Source organism: Atractosteus spatula, chromosome 4 (genome assembly GCF_055471065.1).
Source record: "Atractosteus spatula isolate fAtrSpa1 chromosome 4, fAtrSpa1.hap1, whole genome shotgun sequence".
Classification (NCBI taxonomy): domain Eukaryota; kingdom Metazoa; phylum Chordata; class Actinopteri; order Semionotiformes; family Lepisosteidae; genus Atractosteus; species Atractosteus spatula.
Genome location: NC_142709.1, coordinates 12,553,973 through 12,566,227, shown reverse-complemented (window position 1 = coordinate 12,566,227; position 12,255 = coordinate 12,553,973). Strand labels below are relative to the sequence as shown.

General features: G+C 41.1%; 1 protein-coding gene across 1 annotated transcript in view; it reads left to right on the top strand.

The window, feature by feature from the left end:
- cyfip1 (cytoplasmic FMR1 interacting protein 1) overlaps positions 1–12,255 on the top strand; it is a 63,936-nt gene that overhangs the window by 21,239 nt on the left and 30,442 nt on the right. Inside the window, exons 10-17 of the mRNA XM_088913032.1 lie at positions 21–112; positions 1,085–1,202; positions 3,190–3,312; positions 5,451–5,576; positions 6,211–6,377; positions 8,179–8,326; positions 9,597–9,750; positions 11,652–11,808. Coding sequence (XP_088769158.1) covers positions 21–112; positions 1,085–1,202; positions 3,190–3,312; positions 5,451–5,576; positions 6,211–6,377; positions 8,179–8,326; positions 9,597–9,750; positions 11,652–11,808 — 1,085 coding nt within the window. The remainder of the gene's footprint in view (positions 1–20; positions 113–1,084; positions 1,203–3,189; positions 3,313–5,450; positions 5,577–6,210; positions 6,378–8,178; positions 8,327–9,596; positions 9,751–11,651; positions 11,809–12,255) is intronic.

The window sequence follows — 12,255 nt, the reverse complement described above, 5'->3', positions numbered from 1 at the left end:
TATACGTTTGCGTTTCACAGCAACTTCAGGTTGTTCCACTGTTTGGCGACATGCAGATTGAGCTGTCGAGGTACATCAAGAACAGCGCTCACTTTGAGGAGAACAAGTCTAGGTGAGGCCACTCGTCCAAGGGCTAGGGTATATAAAACTCAATCATAAATATAAGCTAAATATAAAACTTAATCATTGTCCATAATGTCATGTCTAGAAGTTTGTGAATGAGTTCTTGGCCTGCAATTCCTGCAGGAGGGAGCTGGAGACTCGCTGGGCAAAGTGAAGCCTGGTTTGTTCTTCTTAGCCTGTTAGTACTGTCACCTTCAACAGGAGGAATGGTTAGAAAATAAGATGTGAAAGTCAGTGGTGTGTATGCATGCATGATCCTTCCACCCCATCTGGAAGACTTCTTATGTACACTCTACTGCTGCTTTCATTAGTTAAGTTACATTGATTTTTGGCCAGGAATAGATGTCATCAGATGGTCCCCAGTTTTCATCAGGTGTTTCGAGCCTTATCCACAACACCCTCCTGCTGTCGGGTCAGCCGCGATAGCTAGTCAGCGTCCATCTCCTCCCAGCTTCCAGCTTAACTCCAGTCCTCCTGTTCCAGAACCAGGCTCTCTCCACTGCCTCTCCCAACCTTCGGACTGCTGTCTTTCTGTCCCTCGCAGTCAGCCCAGTAGCTGATTGTGCCGGGAATCATCTGCATCCAACCTGCACCAGGAACAACCAAATCTGCCAGTCTTTTACCAGATCTTCATATTTGTGTACTTTTCCTCTCGGAGGCCTCCTCACATCCTTCCTCCCATGGCAGCTCAAAGGGGATGGTCTTTCCCAGTCCTGGGGTCCACGTGACCTTGAGTGCGAATGGGTCAGTTTGCAGGAAAAAGATAACGGGCGGCCCAGTGAGTTGGTGTTGGAGGTCACGGCACTCGGCCTCGGTTCCTCCCAGGGAGTGTAGGACAAGAGTGGGGAGATGTGCAGAGCCGCTGGCGTGTTGGCGAGTTGGGCTGTAGGTGGGGAAGAACAGGAAGTGGCAGAAAAGCAGCAGGTGAATTTGGGTGACCCTCGCTTGCCTCCCTGGACAGGTGGTCCTGTACCTCCATAGGCAGCAGCCCACAGTACAACATCTGCGAGCAGATGATCCAGATTCGAGAGGACCACATGCGCTTCATCTCGGAGCTGGCCCGCTACAGCAACAGTGAGGTATGTGTGTGCATGCGTGCGTGCGTGTGTGCGTGCGTGTTTTGACGGCACCATGAGCACATTGAGAAGGGCGTGTGGTGTGCGTCATGTTCTGTGTAGCACAGCCGGTAGATTGATGTTCTCTTAAATGGATTTGGGCAGCCAAAGAAAATGGAACTCCAATGACTCGTAGAAAGCTGGCTGATTTAGTTTTTATAAATCTCTCTGAGCATAAGAAAGCAATATACTGAAACACTGACGTCTTCAAAATTCAAGCACTTGTTTCCTCAGGAAATGAAGCAGTAGGAGTTCATCTTATTGCCATCCTTGTAATATTCATGGATTCAGGGTGCTCATTGAAGTATGCTTCCTCATACCTTATGTGCTTTTTAGGATACAGGAACTGATTGAAATTTCACTAACCTACAGGAAAATAAATTCTGCTCCAATTATCATTATCTTATTGAAAATGAATGTTACAATTACAGTGACATTTTTAGGGTGTTCTCAAGCAGGCAGGGGTATTAAGAAATGAATTTCAGATGCTTTATTAGCATTGAAGTTCGATTCCAGTTTCAATACCTGTCCTCTATAGTGCAAAAAACATCTATTTGATGTAGATACTTCAAAAGAGTATTTCTTTACCTTTCAGAGTTTCTTTACTGGAATGTTATGCATCTCAGAGTTGCATCTCTTATCGTTTCCAATGAGAGAGGCCAAACTTCCTGTCTTATCGCAACAAATGTTGCCAGTTGTTTGCTGTAGTAAACATTATCAGTATCTATTTGTGAGTAAAATTTTGGAAACTATTGTTAAGTGTGAAATATTTTTTCCTGTAGCAACCAAAACGCAGCAAACATTGTCCAGTAACTTTTGTGATTGTGCAGATGTTTGACATTTGGCCCTTGGATTAATATCAATGTCACACTTTAGATTAGAGGCCGAAATTACTTTTGATAGGAGATTGTAAGTTCTAATAGTAAAGTGACATGAATGTATTTATAACTAATCTAATTTAACTGACATTTGGAAATAGTCTTAATTTTGTACTAAATAATACCTTAATATTAATAACATTAGTACACTGCTATAGAGGAGACCTTACAGTCCCAGTTACAGTGTAAACAAAACTGATCCTCAGAAATTTTATCACCAGTTCTCAAGGCAAACTTGAAAACATTCCAGTTTAAAAAAATGTATTTTAAATATCAAAACAAATTTAAAACATGCTTTCAATTAAATCTAAAGAGCCCAGCTGACATCCACTTTGCTAAAGGTGTGAAAATATCCTTTAATCTGTAAAGAAAAACATTTAAATTAGCCTTATCAGGGTCTTAAAATGATCATTTGCTGTTATAGAACATTTTCTCCTTCAGTTTGGAAAGATGCTCATCCTGTCCTTCAATGGAAGTCTTGCTCAAAATAGTTGACGGTATCTTTACTAGTAAATAAGTGTACCTCTGTACCTTTGTTAAATATAGTCATCATGTAGGACAGATTTTTATCCAAGATAAATAAGCATCATGTCATACATAAACTGTTAGATTGAAGCAGCTAAAATTTAATCATAATTCAAGACTATTGTCAATTAAGTATTAAAGTGCAAAGATAAAAAAGTTAAGTTAACTAACTAATTGCTTGTTCATATCTTGAACAAATTCCAGTTGTTTCAGAACATCCCTTGTTCTGTAACAGTTTTATGAAATGACCCTGTGGTTTGGCTTTTGTGATAGGAAGTACTACTGAAATAGTTCAGCGAGTAACTAGCAGTCTTGTTTCAAAACCGTGCAAAGTGGTCCTGAATCGTTACATAGGTTCTGTACATGCATGAGGTTGTTGGAGGTGAAATCTGACATGTTCCCAGAGGGACCTGGGCTGGACTGCATTGCCAGAGGACTGGAAAACCCATCCTCCGGCCTTTTGATTCACCGAGTACGCCAGTACATTGAGCTTCATGGGAAGCACTGTGGTGAACGTTGTTTCTGAAGCTGTGCTCGCTGTCCTGCAGGTGGTGACGGGCTCGGGCCGGCAGGAGGCTCAAAAGACGGACGCGGAGTACCGGAAGCTGTTTGACCTGGCGCTGCAGGGGCTGCAGCTTCTGTCCCAGTGGAGCGCTCATGTCATGGAAGTGGTGAGTACACGAGACGGGCCTGTTTTAGGCAAGGTCACGTGACCACTTGAACCCTCCTTCTGTCAGGTATCAAAGAACAGGAGCTTTTGGCACAAGGCAGGGCAATGCCTTGGGTGAGATGCCAGTCCACAGGGCGAGTTCAGTTTAATTACTTTGTCTTCTTTCCTACTCAGGTGATTATGTGCTTGCAAGACACTTATCACTCCATTTACACTGTATGTTTGTAGGGTCAAGTCATTTTGTTGGGTGTTTGGGGAAAAAATAGGTTGAAATGCCCAGTCCACTGCTCTGTAGTTTCTGTCTGTTTTGCATTGCACTTTGAATTAATGCATTAATATTGGGCTCCTGGAGTATGTCCTTCCACCCACTGTTACCTTTTTAGATATTGTCTTGATCTTAGATTTCCATGATGACATCATGTTAGATGCCGCTACTCACAAAATATCAGCAAGTTGAACAGTGTTGGTCACTGTAGCTCCAGCGAAATGTACCTCAACAATCACCCCTCTTTGAGTCGCTGATATCTCTGGTTGTATTGGGTGAATAGCTCATTTTTGGTTTACTCAGCATGTTTTGACCCACTGCATTAGTGATCTTAATAGAAAGATGTTATTGTGACTGTCTGCATAGCTGCTGATTTTAAAACTATGGTGCAGAGAAAATGTTTTAGAGCCTCAAAGATAAATATAGAGATTTATGTATAAGGGGTGCCACCAGTTACTTAATCTAAGGGTTCACATACTTTGTCACATATGGATCTTAAATTTTGGATTATTTGAGGATAAATGTTTAAAGGTTTGTGTCATTTGTTTCATCAGGTTTTTTTTTATTATTCAAACTGAGGTTAAAATCTAACAGCATTTTAGGTTTCAAATATGTGCAAATCATGAGCAACCTTTTCTCAGTACTGTACCTGTTCTACTGTTAGAATGGGATCAGACTAATTAGCAAAGAAATGAATAACATGTATTATGCATTGTCTGCCATGGGCAGGAGTAGAGAACAGAGTCAATCTAATTAAAAATTCAACAAAGATTCAGCTTCAAGAAGGTATTTTTGAAACTAGTATATATCTGCTTATAAAATGTTGGTTTTCAGGTATTCTGAACATGTTATTGCACTTGAGTAATTTGCATGTTTCACAAAAAGAGCAGGTCCACATCTCTAGGGCATGCAATTTCCAACCTGCATGAACCAACAGCAGGCAAGACTGCAAAAAACTTACAATGCACGTTTCTGTCTTCGTGAACACTTCAGAAAACATTTCTACATTAGTATGACCCAGAACCATGAGAAGAACTCTTTAAGCTAGAGTTTGGGGAAATGCTGTTCTACAGTATTTCCCTGCGTTACAAGTGTGAAGTAAAATAAAAAAGGACAAGTGCCAGATAATTGGTTAAAGGGTTTGCTGGTAAAGATACAAGTCTTGGCACAAAGTGGACTTGGTGTCTTCTCTGGCTGGTAGCAGTGGTGCTCCAGTATTGTTGTGATTATTTGCTCTGTTTCAATTGCTGCCCCTCTATTTACCTAAGAATTTCACAAGGGAGAGTTTTAACTCCCTGTAACAAGCAGAAAGCCTCTGGTATTGTAAAACATAGTGCAGAACTATTCACTTCATCCCCTGACTCAGAAGCTGTATCATTGTATCTTTTCACACATATGTGGAACTTGATTTTTGTTATTTAGATGTAACTTTTTTTTATGCAGCCTTTTCCGTAAACATATTTACGAAGGGGGATTTTGTTGTGTGATACAGGGATAGTGACAGGTTCCTGAAGTGTTAATTTTTTTCACTCACTTTGGAATGTACGCCTTCACTTTTAGCTTCTAATGATTTTTTTGGTCATACAGTAGAAATATACCAATGAATTATTCATCGGATGTATCTCTTTTATCTTGCTCATTTTAACCAATGGTGCACTCTAGCGACTAGTCCTTGAAAGTTCACAAAATGTACCCTGAAACTTGAGGGTAATTTTAATTTTAATTCATATGATTTTTCTATTAATCTATTTTAAATGCTGTCTGAAGAATGTCGGTAAAGGACAAAGGGGATTGTCGTACCTCTCAGACACAGTTACACCTTACCTTGTGGGGGTTAGTGCTCAGAGTCTCTGTTGTGTCTTGTCTTTTTGTAGTACTCGTGGAAGCTGGTGCACCCCACTGACAAATACTCCAACAAGGAGTGCCCAGATAATGCAGAGGAGTATGAAAGAGCAACAAGATATAATTACACCAGTGAGGAGAAGTTTGCCCTTGTGGAGGTGAGACACGGAAAATCTGGGAGACTCTGACCTTGTCGTAATGTGCTGAAATGAGAATCGCTGATGGAGACAATCAGCTTTTCCAGATTTGGAAATTCAAGGCATCAGCCAGCTTTTTAAAAAAATATTTTAAGAGTATATTTTTGCTAAGCTGAACATATGTTTAATTTCTATTTGTCGAGTGTTTTACTTCTCAAGTATATGTATTTTTTTTTAATTTTCAATCTGTAATTTTATTATGTACCAACCCTATTTGGAATTGCACGCTCCTCATACATGCCTACCTGTCCAAGCCTTTACTCCTCTGACACGTTTCAGGATTCACAGTGCCTTCCTGGAGAGTTGGTGCCAGCTGGGGAAGCAGGCTGTCTCTTACTGATGATGCTTCCTGTTCTGTAGGCTGCCAGCAAGTCACAGGAATTAGTGTCTTGCCAAAAGAAAATGAGACCGTTGCCAACCAATGCCCATCATACCTTAGCTGTCCTGATCACAGTCTGTGGATAACATGACCAAACTGAACATTGTAAAATGGGTTTTTAAAGCCATTTCAGTCTGGATCGAGCCTGGTCTCTACCCATTGTAGAACATAGACTGCAGTAGGACATCAGGGCTGATCATCTGTTTGTCACGCCAGGTTATGGCCATGATCAAGGGCCTGCAGGTCCTGATGGGGAGAATGGAGAGCGTCTTCAACCATGCCATCCGCCACACCATCTACTCCGCCCTGCAGGATTTTGCCCAGGTCAACCTCAGGGAGCCCCTGCGCCAGGCCATCAAGAAGAAGAAGAACGTCATCCAGAGGTCAGGCCGCGCCCCTGCCGCTTTCAGTGAATCCCTGAGTCTCTCAGTTCTATGCAGTTCTTTAACAATAGCAGCGTGGCTGAACATGAGAATTGTGAACAGGGTAAAATTTCATTTTAAAAAGAAGACAGTTTGTTTCAGTTGTTTACCTTAGGGTTATACCTGTCACACAACAGTGATAACTCAAAGGTGGCAGACAATCATGTTCATCTTAATTTTCTTTTTGACTTTGGAATAGTACACCTAACTTTTTGTTTTCAGCTTTTAATTTTAAGGTCCCATTTTAAGGGATAGGATAAGAAGCGGAATGTATCTGGAGAAATATTTTTTTGCTGTTATACTGTTACGCAAGAACTAGAATAATATCAAAGATGTCCTAAGCGGGTCAACATTGAATTAATTCTGATATTAAAAAAAACATTCCAGAGCTTTAGTGGATTTGACAGCAATATAAACCCTAGGCAGCAAGTATGATTCATAATTCATGAGCTCATATCAGCAGACTGAGATTTTAATGTTTTACATGGTCTTCCAGCTTTTTGCTTTGAGTGAGATGCTTTCCTAAACCTTAACCCGTAATTCTTTCAGATTTGTCCTCTGCTTATCAGATGTTACTGCAGAGCTCAGCCTTTTTCCACATGAAGATCACGTTATAAATATACATGTGCAAGTGCTATCCTGACCACTTTCATTCTCAGTAAATGTTTCCCCTCAAATTATATATAGAGTGGCTTGCATCCTGTGAGCAGAAGATTGAAAGGAAATGTTTGATGGCAGGATCTAACAACTCTTTCCTTTCATGCACCTTGTTTGGGGTTCGTATCACATGTATATGAAATATAAAAAGAATAGGAAGTCATAACCTCCAGATGCTGCTTTGAAAAAAAGCATTAGCCAAGTAATAAAATTGTACCAGTTAGAAGAGGTCACCAAGCCCATTTTCCTTGCAATCTGATCGGGGAGCTTATTCCAGATAGTCTTTTATATGAAGAAGTGCCTCTTCTGTCCCGTCCTGTTTGAATACTTTTTTTGGTCTGCACTTGTCCACGATTTCCATTTATTTCACTGTTCTACCAGTAGACAAGTGAAACTTAATGGAGAACTGCAGTCACAATTTTTCAGACCGGTTATTAAGTTTCAGTGACAAAATAAATTCATTGACGATATCGCAAAATTTGACAAATTCTGAATTAAGCCAGAAATCATGGAGTTTGTCAAAGTACTGTATACTTTGTGAAAGTAGCCATGTTGTTGCAAACTCCTGGTCTCGCCATGGGCCTGCTTCCTGCTCACTAGTCACTTTAATAATGTGTAATGCGATGCACAGTTTGTGCTACAGACATTTCACTGCAGAAAATTTCCAGTGTGATCTGTTTGCAGAGTTAACAAGTAGTATTAATCAACAAAACTCTCTCCTAAGTCTAGAGCAATATTCCTATTGGATTCTTGTTGAAAGAGAGGTATTCACAAGCCTGCTTGTTTACAATGTGAAAAAGCCGCTTCATGTCACTGGACGTTTTGTTGCCTCGTTCTGAATTGCAGACAATGACGGTATTTTGGTGCTGCACATACCTGGAAATGTACTCTATTTTGTGAAGTAAATTAGAGGTTTTATGCATTACTGTGTACATTTCACTTTAATTGTGGTTTGAAATGCACTTATCAATGCCTGTTATTTGTAATCCCGAAATATAAACTTTACCTTGCTGTTCCCCTGTATGAGCCTTTGTGAGTGCTATCTTGTATGCTTGTCCTGTTGCAGTTCGCTGTTCTTAGCTAAGGTTTTTCTGTATTGGTGCAGTGTCCTTCAAGCTATAAGAAAGACTGTCTGCGACTGGGAGACTGGTCGGGAACCTCCCAATGACCCGGCCCTCCGTGGAGAGAAGGACCCCAAGGGTGGCTTCGATATCAAAGTGCCCCGTCGGGCTGTGGGACCATCCAGTACACAGGTGTTTGCGCCTTTCGTTTCATGCAGGGGGTTGCAGATCGCTGTCAGTACAGCGAGTTGGGGGCTGCAAAGAAAAAAATAGATCAAGAAAAAATGTAAAGAAGGAAGGGTTTTGGGTGATAAAGACGTTTGGGTGGGGGCTTCTTACAGTTATTTTTTGGATGGTGTCTCCTACATGTTTGTTTCTCAAAGATAAAGGTTTATTCTTTTGATCATTGTACAGTAGTTCTGGGAGGGATGTTAAGTTATTTCGCATGTGATGGGTTGTATGAGAAATATTTGTATTTACTGTAGTAAAAACATGCTTTACTCTTTTTCCCTCCATAACTCTTCTTAACCCTATAATTGTGGCATTGTCACCATTTCACTTCCTCATAACCATTAACCAGTCTGCAGTGTTTTGTCATGCATTTTGCTTTGTAGCTCAAATTGAACTACTTAGCACGTTATACATTTTTCTTATGGTAAAGTACTATACTGGAATACTATAGCCTAGAACTGTTGATCTAGTGGGTTGTGTGCCATTACTTGTTGATTGCTCAATAGTACTCAGTAGTGTTTTATTAACATTATCTGACAACTCACACTGCGCTCGCCCACTGCCTGTCTCCCTCGCTGTGTGTTGGTTTCAGCTCTTCCTGGTGCGCACTATGGTCGAGTCCTTTCTCTCTGCTAAGCAGCTTAACTCAATTGGAATGGAAAAATTAGAGTATGTCATAAGCAAGTTTCTGAAGTTCTCCTAAGTTTTTCCATCTCTTATTATGTTTGGTGTTAAGAAAATTATTGTATCCTTCTATACAACGAACGGGATGACATCTCCACTTCCATGCACGTCCTCAGCCTGGAGGTGTGGAGGCATTAGAGAGCTGCAAGAGTCTCCCACTTTGTGACAAAGGGGGCAGTTAGATATCCTTAAAAAGAAAAATGTAAAATTATGAAAAATTGTTGAAAGTTTAGGACCTCTTAACACCCTCCCTCTTAAGAGAAGCATCCTAATTCTTAAGGAAAGCCAGTGTGCAGTAAAGCTATGGAGCACCTCTTTTAAACCTTTTCAGTTACACATTTAATAAGATGTGGTGTATTTATATCTCCTCACTGCTTTTTCCACAAAAAGTCAGAGACAGAAGAAGGCCCTGAGGTAGGCATCCTGCCAGGATGAGGGATGCAGTTAGACATGGGAGCGGAGCTGTTTCCGTTCCGCGTTTCGCCAGTGTACTCTGACTAAATGGCGCCTTTTTCTTCCTGCCCGGTTTTTCTTCCTGTTAATGTAGCTGTACATGGTGAGAACCATGCTTGAGTCGCTCATCGCTGACAAAAGCGGCTTCAAGAAAACCCTGCGGAGCAGCCTTGAGGGACCCACCATTTTGGATATAGAAAAATTCCACCGGGAGTCCTTCTTCTACACACATTTGATCAATTTCAGTGGTAAGGCTGTTGGCCCGCAGTTGACGGATGTTGGGTGAGCGTGTCCTTGCTTTAACCCGCAGCGTCTGCTGTTTCCAGTAGTTTGGGATTTCACATTCATGTTTCTTGCACACATTTCAGATGTGTGTGCCTGCTTGGATCTTGTAACAGGGTGATTTTTGGCTTTAGTTTCAGTTTCTGGCTCAAATGATTGGGGTAGAATGGCCATGAAAATAAAAGTAAATTGTGTTAGTGAACATATTTTCTACAGTAAACTGGAAAAAGTGAGGCATTTCAGTGAGAATCCAGACATTGTATCATCTTAGAACCATTAGTTTTATTTTAAATTACTCTTAATGACTCTTTGGGGCGGAGTGTTGGCTCTGTGGCTAAGTATCTGCGCCTGTGGCTAGAAGGTTGCCGGTTCAAATCCTGCAGCCGGCAGAGGAATCCTACTCCGTTGGGCTCCTGAGCAAGGCCCTTAACCCCAACTGCTCCAGAGGCGCCATACAATGGCAGACCCTGTGCTCTGACCCCAGGCTCTCTCCCTATCTGTGTGTCTGTGTGTCTCATGGAGAGCAAGCTGGGGTATGCGAAAAGATAATCCCTAATGCAAGAAATTGTAAAGGGTTAATAAAGTGATGTTATTATTATTTAGATACTCGGTACTCTGGCAAACTCCGTTTCAGCTTTTTTTTCTTTCCTTTGTGATCTTTAGACATCGTAGCCTTTATAGTGGTTAAGCTCTTACTTTGTGTTTGTAACTCACTGTCATATTATTCACATTTGTCGCTTGATATGTTTATACCACTGTGGCTTTTGTGAAAATTGTTTGTATCAATTATGTACGTTGCAGGTACAGGTAGTGCACTAGTCAAGTTCTGAGATGACATTGAAATAAGAAAATCAGCAAACTGATGAAGATACAAAGGAAATTCAAAACGATTTAGGAATCTGGCATAAGATTTTCAGTGTAGTCAAACAGTGTTATATGTAGATAAAAAAACAAACAGTATAAAATAGGAAAAACCGAGCCTGAAGCTGCATCTAAAAAAATATTTAAGTGTCTTTGTTGATGCATCATTAACATTTAGGTAATATGGAGAAGGGATAGAAGATGCAAACCAATTGTTAGGATATGTTGATAATGCTTATGAAATTTAAATTAAGGAGTATTATGTTGAAATTGCATAAAGCTGTAGTAAGTCCTTATTTGTAATGTTTGTTAACAGACAAATAAGAGACCAGGTATGGACCCAAAGGAATGTCCTTTGCTGATGGGCTACAAGAAATAGACAAAATCAACCCGGTAAACTGAGTCATGAGCCTTGACAGAGGACACACAGAGCCTGTGAGGATGTACATTTACACTAGAGGAGGTGGTGAATTTTTCCCACAGGTTCTTCAAGAACTGGATGATCACATTCTCGTGTCGATTAGCTACGAACCTTTAGCAACCCAATTGGTTAAATGGGCCTGCTTGGCTTCCTCTTGTGGAACAGGCACAGGTTTATTCTATACTCAAAGTAAAAGAAAAAAACCTGACACCTTATACCTGAAGAAGGCTCCACAGCCGGAACATTGTGTCTCTTTTCTTTTCCTTTCAGCTTGGAATATAAACCTGTTTCTGTTCCTCTGTAGCCTACGTATGCTATCACAGTTACCTTCTTGAACTTCCTCTCAAGCATGGTCTTATTAGTTATACCGTTTCTTTAGCAAGATGCTGCTATTTGTACTTTCCAGCTACAGCAACAAACCGGATGGATTTCGGGTGTCGGAATATGACGCATATGTTACAAATATGTCAATTTGACTCGGAACAGAAGCCAGCCTTAATGTCCGGTGCTGAACCTCATTGGCGACAGTGTGGAGACTGGCCCGGTCATGTTGTGCCGTCCTGTTGTGTATCCTCTCTCCACCAGAGACGCTGCAGCAGTGCTGTGACCTGTCCCAGCTGTGGTTCCGGGAGTTCTTCCTGGAGCTCACAATGGGCCGCAGGATCCAGTTCCCGATTGAGATGTCCATGCCCTGGATTCTCACAGACCACATCCTGGAGACCAAGGAGGCATCCATGATGGAGTAAGGCTCTTCATCTTGTCTTATTCCCGTGAAATCCCAGAGATCATCCAGTTAAGAAAAGCTCTCTTTTGGGGTCTTTTGAGGAGGTACAGATGAGTTTCTCCTAAGCACTGGATTTGAGGTGTTCTGTTTGTATGTGTGACCTCCATTGTTCAAAGCTGGAATTTAAGCCTTGTAAATTCATGCACCTCACCCCCACAGACAGCCCTACTGCGATGATTACATGGGGAGGGACTCACCGTATGCCTAATAATCTTGTCGTACAATTCTTATCTGCAAGTAAAACACTACAAAGGTAGACCGCTTTTTACACGTGGACAAAACTGAACACCATTTGTAAAAAATGAATGTGTGATTGATTATTTGATTAATTGATTATAGAACATTCTGCAAAATCTGTCTTTATCTCAGCATGGCATGCCCAGTTAAATAAGTAATGTAGAGCTC